This window comes from Centrocercus urophasianus, unplaced genomic scaffold (assembly GCF_019232065.1).
Source record: "Centrocercus urophasianus isolate 14NV4802_14NV808 unplaced genomic scaffold, USGS_Curo_1.0 seq_11, whole genome shotgun sequence".
Lineage (NCBI taxonomy): Eukaryota > Metazoa > Chordata > Aves > Galliformes > Phasianidae > Centrocercus > Centrocercus urophasianus.
The window spans coordinates 24,292,794-24,318,661 of record NW_024884253.1 but is presented as its reverse complement, the minus strand read 5'-3'; the positions used below and the strand labels follow the sequence as shown (position 1 = coordinate 24,318,661).

Here is a 25,868-nt window from a genome sequence, read left to right as displayed (position 1 = left end):
AAGGAAAGGAAAGGAAAGGAAAGGAAAGGAAAGGAAAGGAAAGGAAAAGAGTAATGAAGATTTAAACCTGTTTTATCATTTAAATCAACTATTTCAAACTTGATTTCTGTCATAAAAGGCAAGTATTTAAACAAATCAAATTAGAATAGAATAGCTGAGTTGAGTCGAGTTGAGTCGAGTTGAGTTGGAAGAGGCCATCAAAAATTATCTAGTCCAACTGCCTGACTACTTCAGGGCTAAAAAAAGATGAAGAATATTAATGAGGATTTAGGATATTGTCTTCTTCTCTGGCTCGACTTTGGAAGTTTGAGCCTTCAGCTTACTCTGAAGCATGATGTAGCAATCAGAGCTGATGGTTTATCCGGGTTCCAGGACTTCCAGAAGGATCACTACTTTCCTATTCCAAAAGACAATGCACATCACTTTATCTGCTGAAAGCAGTGCATTCTTTGATAGGGAATTCACAGATTGTCACACCATGGGCTGCCATTTTGACTCTGGCTTATAGAGGTGACAACACAACTTGTCATCACTGATGATGTGATCCAGACAGCTGTTTCCTTCAGCCTGATATTGGTTCAATAGGTACTGAAAAACTTGCAAATGGTCTTTTTGTTCCTCTGTGAGCATTTGTGGGACCCACCTGGTACAAACTTTGTGGTATTCCAGGTTTCCACTACTCTTTCCAACTCACTGAAGCAGATATTCAGCTCCATGTACAGTTCACTGGTTATTATCTGTCAGTCTGCATGGATGGAACTGATAGAAAAGCACTTCATTTCATGGTGTTGCAGCTGTGCATGGCCACCTGAAACATGGCTTGTCTTTCACGTCACTGTTACTACTGCTGAAATGTACCACCAACCACCTCACTGTGCTACATCCTCTGTTTGGTCTCCATAAACATTCAGCAAGTCGATGAATGTCAATGAGAGTCATTTTTTCCCAATGGAAGAATTCAATTCCACAACTTTTCTTCATATGCACTTCCATCCCAGATGCCATTTTGTCAGACTGCCCCTCTTCTGCCATCTGCTACATGGCAACAAAATGTAACAAAATATTGGTGGGAGGGTTTGACCTCTACTGCAATGTGACCAACATCTGCCTCCGATTTTGTTGGCCAACATAATAAAATAGGAGGCATTACTTTCAGAGCAGCCCTTGTACATAGACTTTTGCAGGCTTGTTTCACAAATCAGTTGAGATCTTTCTTTAACAGGAATTGTCAAGAATATGCATATAAAAGGCTCAGTTGAACCTATTAACTCTGTGGTATTAGGAAAATACAAATTCCACTGATAGACAAATATCATCAGGTAGATATTGAAAATCAAAAAGATTTAGTGACAGAGAAGCAAAAATCCAGAAAAAAAATTCCTACAAGGAAATGTAAGCACTTTTGACTTTTGAAAAGAACAAAGACAAAGAACAAAGAACAAGTACAAACATCACTGCACAAACAAAGGAACTCAGCAAAAGCAAGTTAAAATCCAGCTATATGATATCAAAGCACAAAACTGGCTAATCTGAACACAAAGAACATAAACTGAGAATAAGCAAGAGAAAAAAGAACATAATTTTACAACTTGTAAGAAATGTTGTTTCTGCTTCCTTTAGTCAATCTTGATTATTTAATTTCCCATGTTAAAAAAAATTCCTCTTAGCCTCTCCTGTTGTCTTGTAAACTTACGATATTACATTTAATACAATCAATCTATTCCTCTAAGGCCTAAAATGAGTCAGCCAACACTGGGTGAAGATTTAAATAATGACAGAACAAATTTTGATCTCTGGGCAAGAAATGAAAGGAAAGCAGGTATGACACTGAGCTGGATAATTTCTGTCTGAAGTTCAGGCAGTGGATCCCAGAATTATTGAGGAAGAGTTCTGGCATGCACAGGATGGTTCTTTGCTCTATGTAACACAATAAGCCAAGAAATACCTACAGAATAATCCTTCTATCCTTACATGACCCACAGACACAAAAATCAGGCAGTGGGATAGGAATTTTGAGGTACTTTCATAATGATTCCTGAACTTCCTAATTTCTCCAATTTTATGACATTAAATTTATTTTATGGTAACACAAGTTAAAGCATACATTGTTTTGATGTAATGTAAATAGAAGTGTGCTGCATGGAATGTAATTTATCTTACAGTTCACAACAAAATGCCTACAAGTTCCTACAATCATAGAATGGCTTTTGTTGAAAGCGACCTTAAGGATCATCAGGTTCCAAATCCCTCGCCACAGGTAGGGTAACAAACTGCTACATCAAGCACTAGATCAGATTGCCCAGGGTCCTATCCAACCTGGCATTGAACACCTCCAGCTCCTCATTAACAGAATATATGATTAATCTCTATTGCACTATGTGCTATTTCTTCATATTATTAAGTATTTTTCACTTAGTATTCAAAAGGTGATAACCATTTCGTAGTGAATGAAATATTTCTTATATTTCCTGTTCATTATTCTGCTCATAAAAAATGATTCATCTCTGACATTACAATTTAGAAACAAAGATATTTTCTACCTTTTTGTAGTGGGTTAAGTGAATCACACACAACACAAATTGCAGTTTCTTATTTCTTCTCTTAAAGTATTACCTCATCAAACATATTTCATACGGTTTTCACTCTTCTATTGCTAAATGAGTATTCATTTAACATGCAGGATAATTTCTTACAAAATCGGAATTAGAATAATTTTAATGATCCACTGATGTCTAGATTGAAACTTTTATAAAAATACCAAAGATACATCTATGGAAAAGATGAAACTCTGAGCATCATAGTACTCATATTAAATAAATACAGCACAGCAGACAGTAAGATATACGTAGATGAGGTAACATTTAAAAATGCAAAGATCATTTGTAATAATAAAGGAGAACAAAGAGAAGTATATGAAAATACATTGTATGTATGCATTCTTGCATCTGATCCACATTTTCCAAAGAAAGATTGAATAGGATACAAATTCATATGATTCATAGGATCCAAAATGATCCAAAAAAGGATCACTGCAATGTAATATGTTGAATTTATACTTCCAAATTTCTATGGCATATATCAGAGTAAAAAATCTGATAATTTGAAGATAATCATAAATTAAAGCTGAGTTGACAGAATGAAAAAACAGAACTCATGTACTCTTCAGTTAGCTATGAATTTACAACATAATTTATAAACCGTTAGTAAAAATGGATAAATTAAAAAAAAAAAATAATCATCAGTCATAAGTATTACACAAATTCTGACTTTTCTTACCTTTAAAGAAGACGAAATTGCCCTCGCTGTTTTCATAAACTGCATCAATGCTGGGAGGCAGCCCTCTCCAGAAGTAGGTAATCTGCATGGGGTATCCATCCATCACCCTGTTGTTTCTGACACGCCAAAACCACTGATCCTGGAAACCAAATACACATTTCTTACTATGTTTTGAGGCACTGATACATGAGTTGATATCCTGGAAATAATGAACAACCTATCCTAGCATTTTTAGTGCAGATTCTTTTGGTGTTCACATAATTGCATTTGTGCATTCATGCTACTTCCTCTCATTCCAAACGTGTCAAAACTGCTTGTTCCCTGAGGTTAGAATAAGCTGCCTACTTGAACTGTGTGTGTGGAGCAGATAATCTTCAGCAGAATGCACGGTGTACTGTATAAGATGATGTAATCTTCTCAAAATCATTCCAGGAAGAGGCTCAACATTAGAAGACTACAAGTGCTTTTGAACTGAGTTGTATGTATATGTGTGATCAATTAATTCTGCAAGCCATTTCTCTCCAGTGGCTGCTAACAGTGCAGTGTCCATAAATATAACTAGAATGCTAGTACAATAGCCCCAACTTTACTGTAGTGAAGATTTGCAGTCTTTGCTGCAAAAAGTTTAATAGTCATGAAAGGGGTAGCAAATACAAAATTGTCAAAAAAATAACCAAAGTCCTTTCTTTCTAGTATCAGTTACTACCATGGCACACTAGGCCTGCATCTTCTGTCTTGAGACATCAGCAAATTGACAAACAAGGAAACAAAAGCAGAAAACATTCAATAACAGCTCTCTGATACACTCTCCCAGTCACCTACCACTTGTGGTTGAGAAGAACCCTAAAACAAAGGCGATAATTTAGGAATTAATGGCACTTTTCTTTTACAGATTCCTTTCTAAACATATGCAGACTCAAGACATACAGAGGCATCTGCAGAAATGTGTATGACAACATAATAGCTGCCAGTGTGAAAAGTTGTAAGCAACTAACAAAAGTCGCTGCTGCTCGCTGGTGTTCAGCCTTCATTTACCTTCTTTCATTTTCTGTATCACCAACAACAGCAGCCCTTTGCAAGATCTAATCCAGGATCTTTGTTCTTCTACTTGTTTTCAGGAGGTTTTTCTATAATTTGATATGTCTGGCAAATATTATGAAGAAAGAATCTATTGCTTGAAATATGATCTTTATATGCCACTACTCTTAATGTCTAAATATTCCATTCTGAAACACAATTTGAACATAGAAAACCAAGTTCTGGCTTCAAATGTGCATTAGTATAAATTCCTTGACTTCAATAAATTCAATGGAGCAGCACCAGCATTACTAAAGAATCTTTCCCACTGACCTTCTTAAATTGTTTTAGCATTTTTCCCATCCTTAAATTGTACTAACACAGCTTTACAGTCTTCCAAGAACAGACTGGTGAAAGATTTTCACAGAAATAAAACTTTGGAAGGGTATAATTTTAGTATTTTTATATTCTTACATGAATACATAGAAACAATCACATTATTTGCCAAGAGATGTATTTTCAGAGATAGGCAGACGGATAAGATGGATAAGTATCTGGCAATGTCTGAAAACTGGACTGGAATTTTGGACCATTTAAAAGAACGGGAAAGGTAGATGCTGGTGAACACTGACAGGACAATTTGTAACAATTTGTTTATGTAAATTGAATTTTCCTGGCTGAATTTTATATGAACTTAACAGACCTAACAATTTTAGATTGCCAGAGTTCAAACTCTGGAACCCAGTTTGAGAAATTGTGGCAGTGAAACATGCCAAGGATCTTTCAGAGGTATCAAATAGAAAGGCTCTGTTTATAGAAAGAATGAATCATTTCAGCACATATGACAAAATTTACTAAATTTCTCCTTAAGAAATTTCTATTTACTAGCATTTTTATCATCTGCATTTTGATAAACAGATACAAGTACTGGAAAATGCATTTACAATGAAATTTGGCTATTACTGAAATTGGAAAGAGGCACAGTCATAAAAAAAGCTTATTCACTCCAAGAATTCACTCATTCACACTCAAAGTAAATAGTCTGAAAATGTTTCTCTGACAAAACACAACTCAGCATACTTGCCTATACTAAATAAACACATTTTTGTCTCTTTTGAGAAATACTGTGCATTGAAAAGCTGTTTCTTTCCACTATATCGGTTTAATATACTTCTAATTACTCTATTTCCCCAAAACACATTAACTCCTGCAGACAGGTTGAACTTATGACTTGTCACATGCATTGCAAACCTAAGTCTAAAAACCACACAGCTTTTAGTGCCTTTCCTTGCTGGCTAGCAAATGTTTTTTTGTAAGCATCTGCAGCCATTAACAAAATACCTGGATCATCCCGGTGCAGCTGGGATAATGTATAATAATAGATCATTAAATATTATAATCACAAGTATACTAAGTCAGTTAAACTTGGACAATTATTCCCAGTTCAAAAAACAGGAACTGTAACAAACAAACAAAAAATCGAAACTGAATTCAAAAGAGAACAATATATTTAAGAATCAGAAAATGGGCATTGAGGAAGGACAGACTGTGAGCTACTTCAGAAATACTATTATGGACAAAGGAAACAAAAAAACTGAAATTTTTTTTTGTGATAGCTTTCACACCTACTTGGAAACTAAAATTATTTTGCCTTTAAGAAAAAATTAGGTCTCGTGCTAGTTTTAAAGAGAATATGAAAACATGCTGTGGGTATAGAAGGAAAGAAAAGTTGTGATGTTAAAGTATATATATAGTGCTGTTAAGGGTATTCCACCATCAAAACATGGAATGAGATGCAAAAATGAAAAACAGAGCATCTACAGTTGCTAGAGTTTTCCTATGGCTTTTCCTCAGAGATCACTGCTAGGCCAATTTAATTTTCTACAGAAAGGCAAATAGATGTAATACTTCTGCCCTAAATCAATGTTAATTAAATGCTGAATTCCAATTAATACTGTAGGTTAATAGTATTGACAAAATACATGAAGGTTTCAGCCTGGGTCATGCCTTTTCCCATAAGCCACCTTTCATCACCTGCAAAAGCAAGCCTTTGTCAATAGAAGATCAAACATTCCCAGAAGCTATGCAGAGCTGGAGAGGTAAACTGAAAAAATCAGACAAATGTGCATCGTAAGCTTTTCCCATCTGAGCACTGTGAAAACAGCACATGGTAAATAATGACTACGATCTTTAGTGATTTCAAATTGTTCTCTTACAGAGAAAGAAGGGTTGTGTATAAAGAAATATCACAGAATAAAACCTCCAGAGACTATATTCCTAAAGAACATGATACAGGGGATAATGAAGGTCCACTACTATATACCTTTATGAGAATATTTCAAAGTTCCATGAATTTTGGTGAATATTATTTATATGTATTGTATCAAAGTAGTTATAAATCAGGAATATCTTGATAATATATAATATCTTGATATAATTTCAAAAGCCACTTTTCCACACCTACTTCATCAGTTCATCTGAATTTTACCAGGAGATTCCAATGATTGCAGGATAACAGGGTTTGCTACTGGGCCTGCAACACACGGATTTAAGGTCTTTGTTCCTACTTATTTTGGGGAATTTCACTATTTCTATCATAGCATCCATTCTCAGCATTCCAAATTTGAAATTTATAGCATTTAACCTAAAAGAGAAATGCACGTAATAATAAAAAAGAATAAAATGCTTTTGAGAATTTCTTTAAAACTGTTTTAATGGAGCAGAAGAAAGAGTTACAGTCTAAAAAATTTAAAAGTAAAAAACTGTATTAGTTTTGAGAATGAGTGCTGACATTATAGTTATTACTATTTTAATACATGCAGGATGTGCAAGGAAATGTACAGATTAGCCGTACTTCAGTTCCTACTTAATTACACAGAAGAAAACAATTGGTTCTAATGACACTGGAATCAGACATTAAATGGATGCTACCAATTTAGCCAATTTGCTAATGCTAATAATGCTTCCAATTTTAGGAAACAACTAAATGGGTTATTTTATGTACAGACTGAATACTTTAGGTCATCTTATTATTAAGCTGATTTACTTTAAGAACAAACTAGGCTCCTTTAAAACTACTGTTATCTGCCATAACTACTGTTATGGACTGTTATCTAGTTTCTAACAGATGAACGCATAATGAGTTGAAGATTTGAACTAGTAAAACCAATTCATCTCTCTTAATGAATATGTGACAACAGCATGACCATATAACGGGGTGAAAATGTACCCTAAAAAACCACTGTGAGAACCCAGAAACCTTTTAACTTTTAAACCAGAAAAACCTTAGCACCTCCTGTGGTGAGATCCTGGAGTGGACATAAGACCAACTCAGGAGACACAAAATCAGCATCAGATACATTTCACATTCTGATGCTTCCCTACATTTGCAAGTAAGGAATATAATTCCTTGGTACAATTTGTTAACTACTGCTAATTCCCATTACTAATCAGCTAATGAGACACTGAAGCACTCCTCCACAGAAATTATAGCCATTGTTTGTAATGAACATACATACCCCTTTTCTTAACAATATGTTTATCTACCCAACACCAGGATCAGAAGAACTGCCTATGACTCAGAATAGAAGGTATGGGTACAGTCATGAATTTGTTGTTCACGGGAAGTGATACATTTCACCTGAAATGAAGTGTTCAATTTCAGCCAAACCACTGACGTGAAATCTTTTTCTGGTCTAAATGCATTTTCAAGCATGAAATGTATGGAATGATTTTACTTAGGAAATCTTTGCTAAGAAGTAGCATGCATATTTTTCTAGTATTTCTTGTCTTATGTAAATGATGATGTAAATTAATGGCAAACAATTTATTCAGGCTGTCTTAGTTTCACTAGGATTGAATTGTTTTCTTGAGAGTGTGTGGTACAACTCTGTTTTTGGTTCTTTGGGAAAAACAATGTTGATAACACACCGATGTTAATAGTTACTTATAAGCTGTTTTGTACAGAGCCAATGCCATTCTCAGTGAGAGGCCCAAGGTGCTGGGAGGGATGAGAATGAGGACAGCTGACTTAAACTGGCCAAAGGGATGTTCCATGGCAGTTGACATCTAGTGGGAGGAGTTTTAAATGGGATAGGAGTTCATCTCACTCTCTTCTGATGCCTGGGGATTACCTGGGAAAGAGTCCAGGGGATAGTGAGCAATCACTTGTGTATCACTTGTAATATACTTAAACATATATATATATATATTTATCATCTCTATTATCCTTTTTCTTTTCTCTATCTTAGTAAATAGCTTTATCTCAACCCTGAGTTTTAATTTTTTCTTTTGCTTGATTCTTTTTCTCATCCCTCTGGAAAGGGTAGGGTGAGCAAATGACTTTCTGGTATCAGGTTAAACCAAAACACAGGGTCAAAAATGGGCTCTGTTTATGTTGAAATCTGCTCTCTTGGCTTCATTTTCTGAGGAATCTTTAGATTGAATAGTCTCTTTTCTCATTTGAGACACATGCAAAACCATTTCTCATAACTCATGCTGAAGTCTCTTGCTGTACTTTTAAAAAGAGGATCAATAATCCAATGGTTAGAGTTCAAAGATTAGAGACTAAAATATGCTAATTCTCTTTCCAAAGGAGTCAAAAGACTATGTCACTCAGTAGATAGTCTGAAAGACTGTTAGTCAAAAAAGAAAGGTTTTTTTCCCTTCAATTTTTAATACGCCGAATATATCTCCTTCACGGATGCTAAATGAAATTGCAAACTGCACTCTTGTTCATCCAACGTCTACTACTGGTTTATTTACTGCTACTGCACCAGAAAGTTAGGATGTAATAAAAGAAACTACAACTGAAGATGAAGCAAAAACATATAAAAAAAATTTAAATAGGGTCAATTAGCCAAAATGTTGGCAAACCCTCTGATACCCTTCCTAACTTTATGTTTTAATTTCGATAAAATACCACATCCCAGTTTTCCCATTTCTAGTGCTGCATGATGCTAGATCCAAGACATGTATTTTGTTCCCTATTTTACAAACTATTTTGTTAGGTGCCGGCATTAGGGGATACAAGGATCCTATGTGAGAAGAGACCAAGCTACACCATTCTATTCACAGTCTGTTCCAGTCAGTTCCAGTCAGCTGCAATAGCACCTGTGAAGGGCACAGCCGAGCTTGACAGTCAAGGTGGTGGCCTCTCAGAAAACACGTTTAAGATAGGGTAAAAACTCCCTGCCAAGGACTGAGGAAAAAAAGAACACAACAGCCTTGTGAAAAGCAAGGAGTTGAAGACAAACCAAAAGCCAGACCAGACCAGAGCAAATCAAAACAAAACAAAACCACAAAACAAAGCTAAAGGAAAACTGTAGGTCAAAAGGTCAAAAAGTAAAAGCTAATGAAACTGACATTCTGTTGTGACTATTTAAATGTATAAAAAAAATCAAGGACACATCTGTTGTGCAGCCAAGTCATCCCTTGATGTATCTGGTCAGTTTCACCCATGCTATGTGATTAAAGACATTTTCTAATTTGCTTTTTTTTTTTTCTTTTGATTTTTCCTTAGAATAATAAGAAATAGTTATTTCTACAGGTGGGCCTCTTAATTAGTCTCTCAGAAGGATCAGATGGAAGATTAGGTGGAAGAATCATTTGTTCATCTACTATTCACATCCTTCACATCCTTTGTGACAATGTTTCATGGGATTTACATTTCATTAAATATAATAGTGGTAGGACAAGAAGTTCATCTGTTTTAGAGTGAATTGGACACAATTGAAGTATTCTTTATGTCAGTGTTTTACATTAGAAAAGGTGTAATTCTATTTTCTACAGTATGACAGCTCTGAAATGCTCAGTATGAATCCAAGTACTCTGTGCATTTCCCTCAATATTCCAAAATATGCATACATATATTAAAAAAAAAAAAGAAAATAAACCCTTAAAACACTGGATCTTGTGATTTAAAAGTGCCCAAAGAGGCATTAAATTATTTGTTTGTTTCTTGTTTGTTTATTTATGTAACAGTTTTGGTGTAATTTATGCAGAAATTATGGAGAAATAACTTTTTCAAATGAATATAGTGAACATAGCTTATTTTCAGAGGCATCCATAACCTTGGTTATAAATCTTTCAAAACAAATGCCTTCATGAGAGCTTTGGCCCTTCCCTGTCTGTGCTCAGGTGAGTGCATTATCTAACTGCAGTAACTAACTAACACAATTTTTAAGTTATATTCTCTAACTTAATGACTGCTGTTGCCGTTGGCAGTGCAGATGAAAGCAGCAGTTTTATTATTAGTTTTAATATTTTTAATATCTTCTCTACTTTCACACTAACAAATTTACACTATTACATATCAACAATTTCACTCTAAATGAGGCATCTCTTAAAACTGCTATTAGTATTTGGTATTCACTTAAGAACACTTTGATCACATTCACAGAACTGCATAATAGCAGTGGTTGGAAGGAACATCTGGAGATTGTCAAGTCCAATTTCTCTTCTAGTGCAGATTGCCTATAGTAGGTTGCACAGGAAATCCAGGTTTTGAATATTTCCAGAGAAAATGACTGTACAATCTCTCTGGACCGCTTGTCCCAGAGCTCTATCAACCTTACAGTAATGCATTTCTTTCTCACATTCAGATAGAACATTGCCTCTTGTTCTATCACTAGGCCCCACCAAAAATAGCTTAGCCCTGTCCCCTTGACATCCACCCTTTAGGTATTTATAAGCACCAATAAGATCACTTCTAAGTCTTCTCCAGGATGACCCAGGGCTCAGTCATTCCTCATAGGGGAGATGCCTGTGGCTCTTAATCATCTTTTGTTCTGATTTCAGCTGGGACAGAGTTGATTTTCTTCATATCTAGTATGATGCTATGTTTTGGCTTTGAAAGAAAAACCCCAGTTCTCCATTGGACTCTCTCAAGAAGTTTCCTGCCTGTATTGAACTGAAGAGCCCAGAACTGGAAACAGTACTTCAGGTATGACCTTACCAGGGCACAGTAGATGGGAAGGATAAATTCTCTTGACCTGCTGGCCATGCTCTTTCTAATGCACACCAGGATACTATTGGTCTTCTTAGCAACAAGTACACACTATTGGGTTTATGGTCATTGCTAGCTAAAATATTTGCTTAATATTAAATTTTGAAATGTGTCCTCATTTTGTTTCTGATCTACTCTCATTAGTAAATAGTGATTTTAATATATCCATTATTTTAATTCTTTCTGCCTTATTCAAATTTATATTTTATATTTTCTTCATTATCAATTTTTTCAGCTTTTTATAAAATGTTTTGATGCATATCCACCTGTCCTATTTTTCCTATGTAGACAGTAGCAATGATATTTATGCATTTCTTTGTATTTATTAACCTTCGGAGACACCCTGAAACAATCTAAAAAAATCTGTGAATATATGCAGAATTCTTTCAGTTCTAGGAAAAACTATTATGTAGAATACTTTTAAATTATGTCACTGAGTCTTTGATTATCACCAGCAGATGGATGACACTAAACATGAAATTCAGCATTCTCAGATATGTAACAACACAATGGTTTGATCTGTGCTTGTTGTGAGAGAACACCACAAACAATATCATTGTCATATACTCAGAGAGCACTTAACTCTTCCTGGAAAATCTTCCATACCAGAACTTTTCCAGTTAACCTATTCCAACTACAAGTCTAAAAGTGCCAGATCTTGCAATATAGTGCAACTGGAGATGATAGGTTCAATGGCTTTTCTGATGTGTTCTAGAACACAGTAATGGTAACAAATCAATACAAGTCATGTCACTAATGTTGTATTATTGTCAACTTGATTATTCAGTCAAAGGAAAAAAAAAAAAAGAAGAAGAAGAAGCAACAACAAAAACAGCTATATTTCCTTTTGGTTTCTTTGTTCCAAACTGGATTCACCATTTCAGTTCATTTTGATTTTGTCCAAAGTAAAAAAGACTTTGACTCCATGAAATGTTCCTACTGCCATATGATGATGATTCAATATGAACAAACAAACAGCCAGTCATAAAAGAAGCACAACAAAATCCTCTGAAGACATTATATCTAGGCTTGCAGCCAGGAATCCTTGGAAAGCTCCCATTCGCTCTAATGCACTGCAAGTTACAGCACATGTACATGAAGTTCTGAACAAAACTCTTCATCCAACGAGCATTAGGCATTAACAGAGCTGCTATTTCCCAGTAGTGACTGCACTTGGGAGTCTAGAAAAGTCTGTAAATAGTCTTGCACCCAATTCTTTTGCTTGTACCTTTGGAGAGTTCTCACATGTCAATGAGTCTCAGGAGTTCATGGAATATTCTGCACTATAGAAAGATAAGGAACTGTACATTTTTAAGTAATAAAAATAAAATTGTCATTAAAAATGCAAAAAATATCCTGGTCTTGGGGGAAAAAAAAGTGTTCTGATAAAGTATATGTTATATTTAAACTGCAAATATTTTTATAGTGTTGACTCAAATGGAAATAAGTATCATGTTTACATTAAAACACATGCCTCTCCAAATAATATAATTCAAAAAATTGATAGATTCACTATTCAAAGCATGTCAGTATATATTAGGGGCTAAAGAATGAAACGGTTTAATTAATTGTTGCATATGAAGTGAGGATGTCTACTCCATCGCTGTTCTTGTTTCTTTACAAATCATAGTATAAAACTGAGCTGGAAGGGAAATTATGTTTCTGTGAGCCCTGCATTTATATAGGCTGCGTCAACACACTACCATTTTTCTTGGAAATATAGAATATATGCTGAATATCTTGTTTAAACGAGTCACAGATTTTCTAGTTACAAATACGTACTTTTTGGTACTTCTCTTACACTGATATTTTCTCCTCATAGTGCTATGGGAAACTAAATAGCCAGCACTTAAAATAACAGATTGCTAGGTTAAATCTGGCAAATACTTGAGTTTTTCTTCTGTTTTAAATGTCATTGATAGTAATCTTGCAACTTCCTTCATCACTGAAGTCTGATATTGTTCATTGATTTAATCAGTCTGGAGAAGAGGAGGCTCAGGAAAGACGTTACTGTTCTTTATAACTACCTGAAGGGAGGTTGTAGTGAGCTGGGGTTTGGCCTCTTCTCTTGTGTAACTGGTGATAGGACTAAAGGGAACGGCTTCAAGCTGCGCCAGGGGAGATTCAGGATGGATGTTAGGAAATACTACTTCTCTGAAAGAGTGGTCAGGCACTGGAATGGGCTGCCCAGAAAGATGGTGGAGTCATCAACCTTGCAGGTGTTCAGGGAACCCTTGGACGTTGCGTTGAGGGACATGGTTAAGTGAGAACTATTGCTGATAGGTGGACAGTTGGACTGGAGGATCTTGTAGGTCTTATCCAACCTTCGAGATTCTGTGATTATGTGATTGTATGTATACTCTCCACTTTTATTCAAACTATCAAACTTCACTGTTTCATTAAGAAAAAGAGTGCCAGTAGTTGTGGACTACCTCTTCCCTTTAAATACAGTTGTAATCAGGTTTTGAAAACCTATGAATAGATAGGATATTAGCATTAAAATATTTTCAAGCTTATGTTCCCAACTGCACAATATTCCTTAGCAGTATGCTATACTGTCTTAACAACAATAGCATAGATCTAACAAAAAAAAAATATCTGCCAGAGAAGATCAAGCATATTGCCTGTAAGCTCAGGTAGAAAATTTAAGGTTATTTTTCCACATTTTTTTTCAATTTGTTTTTGCTGTTTATCTTGGGCCATAAGAAGAAAATAAGAAATATTTGGTTTTTCTGTCCTTACATTTTTCAATATAACTTTTATTTCTTTTTCAAAACCATATTTTACCATAGGAAATTGTTAGCTCCATATTTGCAAGGAATAGCATAAAAATAATGTAAAATGGTCCAGGACAGACTTATCTTTGCCTGGTCAAAAGAGATCAACCATTCTAATGAAATCAGGATAACTGGATTTTCTCTACCTGTCTGTCTTTATCACTTTATCACATGTAATATGATGCTTCACCATCTGCCTGAGGAGTGAGCGGATTACAGATATTTCTGAGTCATTGGGCTTTCCTCGAATATCAGAAATTCCTTAAGAGAATAAATCTTTATTTTTTCCTCCAAATGCAGGGATTGATTCTGTGTGGAATTAAGGCTATGGGCCTAAATAACCAGAAGTTCACTGAGAATGCAAGAGACAACATAATCTGCTTCGTCAAATTTCTAGATGCTGATTTCTAGATGCTGAAAGGGAAAACACTAAAAAAAGTCAAACAGAGAAATGATCTAGCCAAACCCATAAATTACTCACTTCTATCACTCTAACTCAGCTATCTATCACTGCCAATCCAAGGAGATTGGAAAAGTCCAAACAGAACACAGAAGGATTCACTTAGTGAAAAATAATTTTCACCCACATGAGTAAGACTGTGACCAGGACATGTCTGGAGATCATCTAGCATAATTTCCAGGTACAGTACATTGCTAGGCCTCTTCTGTAATATGTTTTTATTGTTCACTTTTATTTATTTTCCACATTTTTTCAACTGCTCATGAAGACAAGGGAGCACAAAACTATATCCAAATGTTAAACAACTGTTAACCAAAGCCACCTGTCACAAACTTATTCTTGATAGCATATGAACACAGAAATTAGCACTCCAAATATTTTTATGGATGTATTAAAAGAATATTCATTGCTTTTATGCAGTGATCTTTGTACTCTAGAATACATTTTGATACAAGACACTTGTAAACAAAGTAAGAAAGCATTTTATTTTATACCTCAATCTTTCTAAATGTAAATAAGTTCTTTCTAAGCATATTTCTTTGTTCTTGTATTATTCACATTGGCCAAGGAAATCCTCTAATGAAATGCTCTAAAAGCAAAAAAAAATCCCAACCTCAAAGACTAGTTATTGTAATTGAACAACTGGGGAGACAAGACTCTGAGACAGATTGAAACAAACTAGCTAATTGAATACATGGACTGAAATAACAAGTTGTTTGTAAATCATGAAATAGCTTTCAAAAGTAAGAAGTAACATCAAAACTATATGCAGGTCAAGGGACATGATTCTCCCTCTCTGCTCTGCTTTCATGAGATCCTATCTGAAGTACTGTATTCAGCTCCAGGGCCCTCAGCATAAGGACACAGTCCTGCTGGAGTGAATGTAGAGGAGGGCCACAAAGATGACGAGAGGGCTGGGGCACCGCCTATGAAGAAATGCTGGAGAAGCTATGCTTAGCCTGGAGAAGGGAAGGCTTTGGGGAGACCTTGTACTAACCTTCTGCTACTTAAAGGAAACTTGCAGAAAAGATCAGGAGGGACTTTTTTTTATCAGCGAGTGTAATTATAGTATAAGGGGTACTGGCTTTAATATAAAAGAGGACAAATTAGATGCTAAGAAGAAAGTATTCAGCGTGAAGGTGGTAAGGCAATGTAACAGGTTGCCCAGAGGAGTTGTGAACACCCCATCCACAGACAGTTGGATGGGGCTTTGGGCAACCATTGTAAGACTGAGCAAAAGATTTTCCTGCCAATGGCAGGGAAGTTGGAACCAGATGAACTTTGAAGGTCTATTCCAACAGGATGCATTCTGTGATGCTATGATTCTATGAGCTGAGACAGAGAGGTCCGCACAAATCACTAAAAAGGAGCAAGACACACAGTCCAGGCCATAACCAAATTCAGCTTTTAAAATTATATGTGGATTTAATACAGGCTTCTTTTAAGTCAGTATTTCATATTGCTTAGTAAGTGAATGAAGCAGTAAGCTCTGATAAGCTGATAACTTCTGAAAATAGGGGAAGACATGCTTTAAGGAACTGTTTAGAGGAGTTATTTTGGATTCAAAGCACTGAACAGCTAAGACACTAATATATGCTGTTTGATCTCAGTTTAATGCTTGTGTTCTGTGAAACTATGCTAACAACAAGAACAAAAAATATATCTTGGTACCAGAACTGGCTTTGAGTGCCATGCTGCAAGGCTAAGCAAGTCTTTTTGTCTATAGAGGTGGCAGGATTAGAAAAAGACTGCAGGGGTTTACACTGTATTCTCTGGGTGAACACATCTATTCTTGAAATGATCCAGTATTGATATTGACAGAAATGACCAAAGGGTAAAACAGACCATGGAGAGTCTCACATCCAGTGAAGATCAGCCAAAAACAACATCAGCTGAGATAAAAAACAGATATAAAAATGATAGATATTTGATTGTCTTTGCATTCTCACTCAGATAGTGGAATTAGATCATAAAAGAATTGAAGGACTTTCTAACAGTGAATACGCGATGATGTAAATTAAATATGATTACAGATAAGCTAGGAGTTCACAACTTAAAGCACTAAATGCCTGCAAAGGCTCTATCATGGTAAGATTCAGAAAAAACACTGCTACGGAGAAGGGGAAAGCACTGATCTCTTTTGTCAAGTGCAATGTTTGATCTAATAATACAGTGTTTTCTTCAGTATGTGTTTCAAATCATTACTTTAAACTGTTCCTGCCCTATTTCAATTTACAGACTGGGATGAGCAGTATGATCAAGTTTAATATTATATAGCAAACCAGTTCTTGATTTCATATACTTAATATTACAAGCTAATGTGCTGCTTCTTGTGTTATTTTTCCTAATCCCCATTACTCAGTGCTCAATTTAAGTGGTGAAATCCTAATTCTATAATGATCAATAGAATTTTTTCTTGTTACTTTTAATTGGGCCAAGGCTTTACTCCAAGGCAAAGAAGACCATACTTCATTGATGGCTTATAAAAAGGAAGAAAATACAGAATTTTTTCTACTATAATTTTCTTATATTTCAATAGATTTTCAAACTGTGAATAGTGCTCCACTGAATTGCTGAAAAAAACAAGTATGTGGATATCACTCAATTATTTAAGACTTCAACTTCTTTATATTGCAGCACTTTGTACAAGAAACAACTAAGAACAAATGAGATTATTTTATTTTAATCTGTACTATGCGTTGTTGATCCTTAACCTCTCGAATAGGCAATAAATAGAAAAGTAAATGAATAACTAAAATATAAATACTTCTTATAATATAAAGCCTTAGCTGTAAATCAAAATTAAGCCAATTTTTCCAAGACTGGTCAATATCTTGCTTGGAAAAGCTTACATTGCAATTTATTACAATGGTTTCCTAGAATCTTTACCTAAATTAGTTGAAAGATTACCATTTTATTCACCAAGAAATTGTAATTACTCTTTGTGCTTGGTGTTCCTGCATTTATTCCCTTTGGTTCCATTAGAGGTAGCCCCAATTAAAATGTAATATTAGTATTCCAACACTTGCTGGTGGTACAAAATTGAAGATATTCCTCCATGTAATTTTAGATTTGTCCTTGCTGTGCTTGCTTTTGCAAATATTTTTTTGTCAGTGATGCTTTTTTTGCAATTCTCTTGTCAATGAAATATTTTTCATTGGTTCACTTGAACATCGAATCTCCGAAAATAGACAAATTTAAAAATTGAATACATTTTGTACTCTATTATTATTCCTTAGTGCTTTTTGTTAAGTGATTTCTGCTGTAGTAAAATAATAAGTGAAAAAGTCATTGGGTCCCAGAATTCTCTTACTGTAATATGTAAATGCTGTGAAGAAAGTGTGGATGTTAATGGTTCATCATGAGAACCATGAGGAAACAGTTAGTCCTTTAGTAAAGTGTTCTAGACCAGAGTATGACCATTGAGAAGGATGGCAATTTCTCCTGAAAGCTGATACAGGGAAAAGAGAAAGGAGAGGATATGCCTTGCACAATTAGAGAAGGTAGATTTTCCCCTTCCTATAGTCCTCCCATGAGCCCCTCATGAACAACAGCCACATATCCCTGTCTGCTGTCCCTGGCCTCTTCTCCTCACCCAATGATATCAGTAAAAAATCAGACTCCTGACCAAATCTCACTACTTACTCCCTGTAACGGCTGTACCCTAAAAGAAATGATGGATCAAATGGTTCTGGAACATGGATTGTTGAAACAATCACATTTCAGTGGATTCACAGCATCACAGAATGGCTGAGGTTGGAAGGTACCTACAGAAGTTTTGGGAGGTTTTCTGAAAAAATGCTCAGTCCCTATTTTCGAGGAGAGTGGGGAAAGTAAGTGATGAAAAGGCATTTTGTAATTCTATTCTTTAGTAATCTTCATATTTCAGTTCTACATAAAATCACAGAAGGGTTGACACTGACAGCACTTCTGGAGACCCCCTCCCTTGCTCAAAAAAGAATCAGATAAAACTGGTTGCCCAAAGTTCGGTCCAGTCAGGTTTTGAGCAGCCCCAGAGGCTCCACAGATTCTCTGTAAGGCTTTAAAACAGGAAGGAATTTTTCTATGTTTAGATTGAATTTAACTTGAGTTTAAACAAGGCATTCTGTCTTATTTTTATCTCAGGGAAAACAAAAGTTCAAGCTGATGTCTCAGGACATCTGTTAAATCTACCCCTTTGCCCTGGGCTCTACTGTGATGTACATCATCTAAACATGCAGTGAAGAGATGGTCAAACAACAGGTACCATTGTGTCACTCAAAAAATAGCTTGAGGTGAAATAATAATACGTGTGTTGCAGAGCAGGGTTTATTTAAGGCAAGATGGCATGGACACTGACGTGTTAACAACATGCTAACATCATTTGCATTGAATGAAAGCATTGTGTGGTACACCATCAAGGGGCCTACAGCCAAAGACACCAGTGTCTAAGGGATGGCTGCCCTTCAGAAAAAAATCTGAACTATATTTGTAATGGAACTGTTTGGCCTGAGAGGACAGACTGTATCTAATTAAAAGCAAAGCACTTATGACAGACATGAGAGGAGCTCTCTACCATCTGCTTTGATGCTGATCAAATCCTTTCACACCATATCATTTGCCAATGAAAACAAAGCCTTCTTGGAAAAAATCATAATCTTCCATCTGACAAATCTAAAGCCCTGCTGAAGATACTGAGTCATACATCCTTCTAAGGTCATACTTTGCAATAGGCCAGTACATGAATAATATGAGTATTATTAGCCAGATAGTACAGACTGTTACTGTAACTGATTGTTCAAGTTGTTTATGAGTTTGAATAACACATAAATACATTACACTGTCACTTTTGTAAATAAATCCCTAATAATATACATTTGTAATTCTTTATATCTTTCTATAGATTATATTTATATGTGTAACAATATGCATATAGGTTAGTAAGTTCTGGATAATAAGTGTTGCTATGACTGGGTTCCCATCTTTTAGAGGAACTGTGAACAAGACAACTATTGTTAAAGGAAAGAAGGAAGGGTGGGGTTTAATGGAACTATTCTAGGCTGTGAAGATTGTCAAAGGGCTGGAGCACCTTTCCTATGAAGAAAGGTTAAGGGAGTTGGGCTTTTCTAGCTTAGAGAAGGCTTGTTGAGACCATTCAGTACTTGAAGGGTACTTCAAGGGGAGGACACTGAAAGGTTTAAATAATGTTTGGAAAATATTTTATCATTAGACAGTTAAAGTCCCATATATTAAAGTACATAAATTATGACTATTCGGTAGTCATTTCATAGCTGAAAGCATTCCTGTGCTTTTGTCCTTCTTGATATTCTACAATTTGCATTGTGCCATAGAGTATCCATCCTGTACATTTACAATGGGCTTCATCTACTGTAATTCATTAAAGTCCCTATTGAATATTCGCTGCTTTTCTTTCTTCTTTTCAACATGGAGTCTGACATCTGAATAAAGCTGTCCTCCTCCCATCAGATTGTTCTTTCTAACATAATGATTTGAAAAGCATGGAGAAAAGAGTCTACTCTCTGCAGTCTTAACTTCTTCTCTGCAGTCTTAACTTCTTCTGACTTCCCACTCCTAATCTTTTGCAGCTGAGATGTCAAGTATTTTATCCTCTTAGATCCTCAAGTCTTTACTTTCATAGCTTCCTCTGCTAAACTTTCCCAGGCTGCAGCTGACAGACCAGACATCCACAGCATCACATGATGAAAAACAGCTACACAAACAGTCTAGGACAGCTTTGAAAAAATATCTTTTCAAATGTGGAGTCAGGTCTCATATCACATTTACTTCTGTGTCTCTACATTCCTTCTGTCTCTTAGAAATTTTTATTAGATTACCAGTTATGATTAAGTAGTCAATGCTAAAGTGCTTTAAAAAATCCTCTTGTGTTTACCACATAACAAGAAACAGGATTAGTAGTTGTTGTGGATTTTCCTTTTGTGTTTAACAGCATATTCTGTATAAATACAAATTCTGAAAGAGTTATTGAATGGCATCTATACTGTTATATGTGAAAGAAACTGTTGCCTAAACTGATGTCAAGAGGTAATGACAGCCTATTTGCCTTTGCTTGTTTGGCACATCAGAAACCTTTTTACAGTGGTTCTTAGCAAATGAAGAATTGGAAAACAATTTTCTGTAAGTTGTGGAAAAATTACTGTAAAATAGTAAAACACAGCGTGTTGAGGCCTTCCTAAAAATCGTTTTGTTATTCTACCATTTGCAACACTAACATTTGAGAAGATATTTCTCTGAGCTGTAAATGTTCCTCCTCTGATGGACAAGCTTCTTTCTTGTACACTTTACATTTCAACAAACACTCTAGCATATGGCAGTGGTTAAAGGTGCTATTCTTGAAGGAATGAGTTAACTTTTCCAACGTGAATACTAAAAACATTATAGGTTATATTGGAATCATTAATTTGTTTCTTAAAGAGTTAGCACTGAAGTAGAAAGTCTTCCACGAAGATTTCACTGCAATGTCTTCCATGAAGCAAAATTATTTGTCAAGGAGACATAACTTGTCTCTCTAGTTTGCTTGTTTGACACATCTGGTGCTTGGATTTGTGAATAGAGGATTTTGTTACATTTAAAGATTTTGTTAAAATCAACTTAAAAGAAGCATAAAGAAGAAGTTAACAGCAGATACACAAATGGTTGAAGCAGGACCAGAAGTAAATTTGTTGCCAAGGAACATGCCAATCAGCATGTACAGCCAAACACAAGCTATACACATCTCAAAAATAACAGAATAAAGAAGCAGTGTGGCTCTGCCCTCCTGTTTTGAGAGACAAAACTTTCTGTGCAACCACTGGACCTTCAGAAACTTTTTAAAAACTGTATAAAATGTTCAGAAGTTGTTAACATAAGTGCCTTTACTGATAGGATATTCATCAAAAATCTTTTTTTCTTCTTTCTACAGAAGGCTGGAAAAACAGAACACAGGGAGAAATTGGAAATATATGTTGTAAACAACTGCATGAATGGATCTTTTCTGGTGTCCTTAAACAATGGGGTTTCTTTCACAAAGCAGTAACCCTAGTGGTACTTTCAGGAGACTTCAAGCAGAAGACAGGATTGTCAGATACCACTTATTTGCTATGTACAATGGCTGAGAAGTTTTTTTCCACTAAACGCAGGCATACAGGCAGCGTCACACCACTTTGCACAACTTTCCCTACTTGTTTTTCTCCATTTTTCAGGCATTTTCTATGACCCAGGAGAGTTCTAACCAAAAAGGGGGGAGAAAATTGCTGGAGGAGGAATTGCTGGAAATGAGAGTGTCAGCTAATACTAATTGCATTCAACATAATTACAGAAGCTAAATGGAATCCCAAGATAAAAACTTAGCACTGGTGAATTTTGGCATAGAAATTCTTGTTCTGATAGCAGCTTTCGCCAGTTCAAGCACATTTTAAACAGTAACATTAACTGAAAGAACAACATACAAACTTCATACATTTTAAAATACCACTTAAGTCAATTCTTAAAGCCAATACTTAAAATACATGGACTTAAATTAATAGTTTTGGGTTTTAGCATTCTGTGTCCCTACGCTTTACTGCTAGCACAGACACTTTTAGGACGTGTAATTTAAAGAATTCAGGAAAATAAGTAATTTTGGAACAAAATATATGGCAGTATTCTACATATATTTGATGAAAACATAATTTTTTCCTCAAGATCCAATCATTTCTTACTATCTATATCAAGATAATTGATCTGCAAAATTCTAATGTTATTTGCTGAACTTCGGGGGAATCTTTGACAGGTTGATTGCTTTTACTTTTGTATTTACCAGTAATGTTACATGAAGAATAATTTCTATTTACTTCATTTCTCCAAAAACACACAAATTTTATCAAGTGTTACTATGATTGCCTTTTTGTCAAAGCAATGGCAAAAAAGAAGGATGACTGTAAATTTCATTTTTCCTTCTAGAAATCCTTCTAGTCTTATAGAAATTAATATTGTTTGTCATCTACTACAAAAATCCACAATGTATCTCTAAGTGTCATCTTCTGTGCTTCAATTTTATGTTCAAATTAGAATTTAATTATTCAGACGACTTGCATTCTTCAACTCTATGGCTAAGCTCCCAAACAATTTCAAGGCTTATTTAAACAAATTGAGCATCTGATCTTGAGACTGGCTCATGAGATATTCACTATTTTAATTTCGAAATTCATACGGAGCACACATACCATTCAGAAAGCAGTAAAATTTGCAACTACACAGTCATTGCAAACCTGTGGATAAAGAGGAAGAAAGCAAAGGATATAATTTGATTAGCCTTCAACTTTATTAATTTTAACTCATTTGGGAACTATCCTGCAATAATTCTTCCACTGGAGGTCATAACTGTTCTTTAATTGTTTCCACCTGGTACAGTACTACCATCAATCCCCGCTTCTTCTCCACCTCTCCTCTACCTGGCTTTTATCTCATCTCCCGTGTCTTCCCCGACTTTCTTCATACTAGCATTAAGGGGCAAGACCAAGGAGGTTGATCTTTTCTGTTGTGTTAGAGCACAGAAATCCCAGCTTCACTTTCTCCATTGCTGGATGCTTTCTCTTAATTCATTCCTTATTTCAGTTTATACCTTTCGAAAATGAATTCCTGTTATTCTACTAAAGCCTGATGTGCTCAGCTTTTACTTGTAACCTGCTCTCCCTCTCCTTGACATCTGCAAAGAAAAGTAGTAAAATAAGAACCATCTCTGACTTATCCAATTTCTTCCCTTACCTGCACCCTTGATGCTCCTTGTCATGCAAAGTAAACAAACAGATAAAAAAACAAAACCAAAAACAAACCAAATAATCAAACAAGAGAGCAACAGCAACAAAAAATTCCAACAACCTACCAGATAAACCAAAACACCAGAATACACACACACACACACACAAAAAAAGAAAAATAATAAAAAAAAAAGAAAAATAAATCCACAGTTAGCTGCTTTAGTAGACCAAAATCTTCCTTAGAAAATTATTTTCTGAACCAGAAAGTTAAAGCCTACTAATGCAAGTATTCAAAGACACTCAGACTACAAAGTAAGGATTTTTATACTTAACTAAATTCTACTGCTTAGCATGAGAACCCAAGTTAAGCCTTGCCATACTACCAGATACTCTGATGTTATTTTAAGGGACTGCTGGACTCTTAAAAAAATTAACCTGGAGAAATTTTATCTTTTTCTTTTCTTCTTAACACTTTGCTTTTAAGAAAATAACAACCTAATTTTGGAGTCAGTCTCTAAACATAAAGCTTGTACACACTCTGATTCTGGTTGTTTCTTTCTAATATTTGTCCATGTTTCCTCATTCCAGTGTGGATTATGAATGAAGTTTTAGCTGTTAGAACAAATAGGCTGTCTGCACACTAGCAAGCATATATGTGATAGAGTAAACATACAGTGTTAGGTCAATAAGCAGCTAATGCTTTTTGAAGAAAGTACAGTCTTTTCAATCAGCAAAGAGTGATCACTAATGATGGTCAATGTTATTTTTCCAGGTACACAGACTTGGCTAGACAGGAAATTCTGTGTTAGTGGGATAGCATTTCACTATTTATTGATTTATGTCTAAAATAAATGACAGTATTTTCTATTGCTCTTGAGGAGGATGATATGAGATTGAAGTAGGTAGTTTAATATCCTGTTTAACGTCAAGTTAGAAAATTAGATTCTTTCTTAACCTTTGAGTTTTAGTCATAAAAGACTGATGATTCAGGACCTCCTGGAGTTTGAAGATGAAGCAAATGAAAAGGTCTGACATTCCCAGGGATGGAAAAATCCTTAGATCTTCATGGGAAAAATAAAATTAAAAAAAAAAATCCTGCTCACTGAGTTGTGAAGGTAACTCAGTAAGTTTGAATGAATTCATGTGAGGCTATCAGTAAATATCTTCTTGAGGTATCCTAAAGACAGTAAGAACCCAGATGGTGCTGCTAAAGAGATTAATCTGGAGCAATAACGCACATAAGAAGAAAACATATTATGAGGGAAATGGATCCCCTCAGAAAGACCAACAAAAAACGTTGAACTTGGAGCTTCCTGTTTTAGGACAAATTCATATACACTTGCAGAAGAAAAAATTGCAATCCACTCATGTTGAATCATGTCAAGATTTACAAAACAAAGGTCCTACACTTCCTATTGCTGAAGCACATCTGGCACACAAAAAGTTCAAAATAAGAGATCATACTGTTGCACGTTTCCAGAATGTTTGCACTGCAAAATCTGTCAGCAAGTTGTTTTAAGACACTGAATAATAAGGATTCTGTAATTACTCTTCAACACTGATTGCCTTCTGGATACAATATCCTAGATCATTCTCCTAAGATGGCTTTGATGCTCATGAGCCCAAGCAAAGACCTTTTATCAAAAGGCTGCTCTTCAGTTCAGTTTGTTTAGTTCAGTTTGTTGCATATACTGCATGTATCAGCTTAGAGATAGAATATGAATGGAAATAGGGAATAACACACCTGCAGTAAATTTTTATGTATTTTTGTGACAAAGACTTTATTTAGGTACTTCCTTTTTAAATGACTGACCTAATTGTAAATCTGATATTTTATTTCCAGTCAAAATAAAAACAAAACAGAATTAAAGACATACAGTATCTACTATATGTCTGGACGTGGCTGTTTTCCCAACAGAGTCATTCTTGCCACCTCCTACTTATGAGTTATGCTTTTTTATCTCTTCATAACATGCAGAATTTATTTACCTTTACATTTTGAAGCATTACAGTTTCTGCCGACATGTGCATTTTCCCAATTTAGAACATTACAGCAGCCGTCTGCTAGATGTTTAAACCATGTGTATATTTACTTTTTAATTTCTTTCTCAAACTTTCTAACTGCGAGAAGGCTGGGAAAGTGCAGTCATGGTGAATGAGATCTTGCTTTTTTTTTTAAAAAAAAAAAAGAAGAATAAATGCAGACAGTTGAAGTAACACTGAAAAATTCACAGCCTCCTACCTTGAAAACAAACATTTCCCGGCGAAGAATAGCCAAAGTGTTGAAGTTCCCATCACAGATGTTAGGTTTGGCCCCAGGATAGGAAGGCTTGTCACCAGTGGGTGGCCGGGGAGGCTTAGGTTGTCTGTCATTTTTCCGTGGGTCTACTGGAGGGATCGAACGATGAGGTGGCACTGTTGGCAGAGGTCTTGTTGGTGGTGGGATCCTGTCAGGTGGACCTTTAAAAATGGCAGCAAGATGTAATTTATTTGCCGATCAGTGACATTTCAAGAAGGAATAGAAAAAGGAATGAAAGAAACAAACAAAAAAACTAAGCAGTGTGAAACCTCCAGTGGAAGGGAAATCAAAAAAGTGA

At 35.4% G+C, this 25,868-nt stretch overlaps 1 protein-coding gene across 1 annotated transcript in view; it reads right to left on the bottom strand.

Moving 5' to 3' along the window:
- Positions 1 to 25,868, bottom strand: part of MMP16 (matrix metallopeptidase 16) — a 169,823-nt gene that overhangs the window by 11,595 nt on the left and 132,360 nt on the right. The window contains exons 6-7 of the mRNA XM_042839620.1: positions 25,514 to 25,731; positions 3,277 to 3,415 (exon numbers count right to left, since the gene is read on the bottom strand). Of these exons, the coding sequence (XP_042695554.1) occupies positions 3,277 to 3,415; positions 25,514 to 25,731 (357 nt within the window). The remainder of the gene's footprint in view (positions 1 to 3,276; positions 3,416 to 25,513; positions 25,732 to 25,868) is intronic.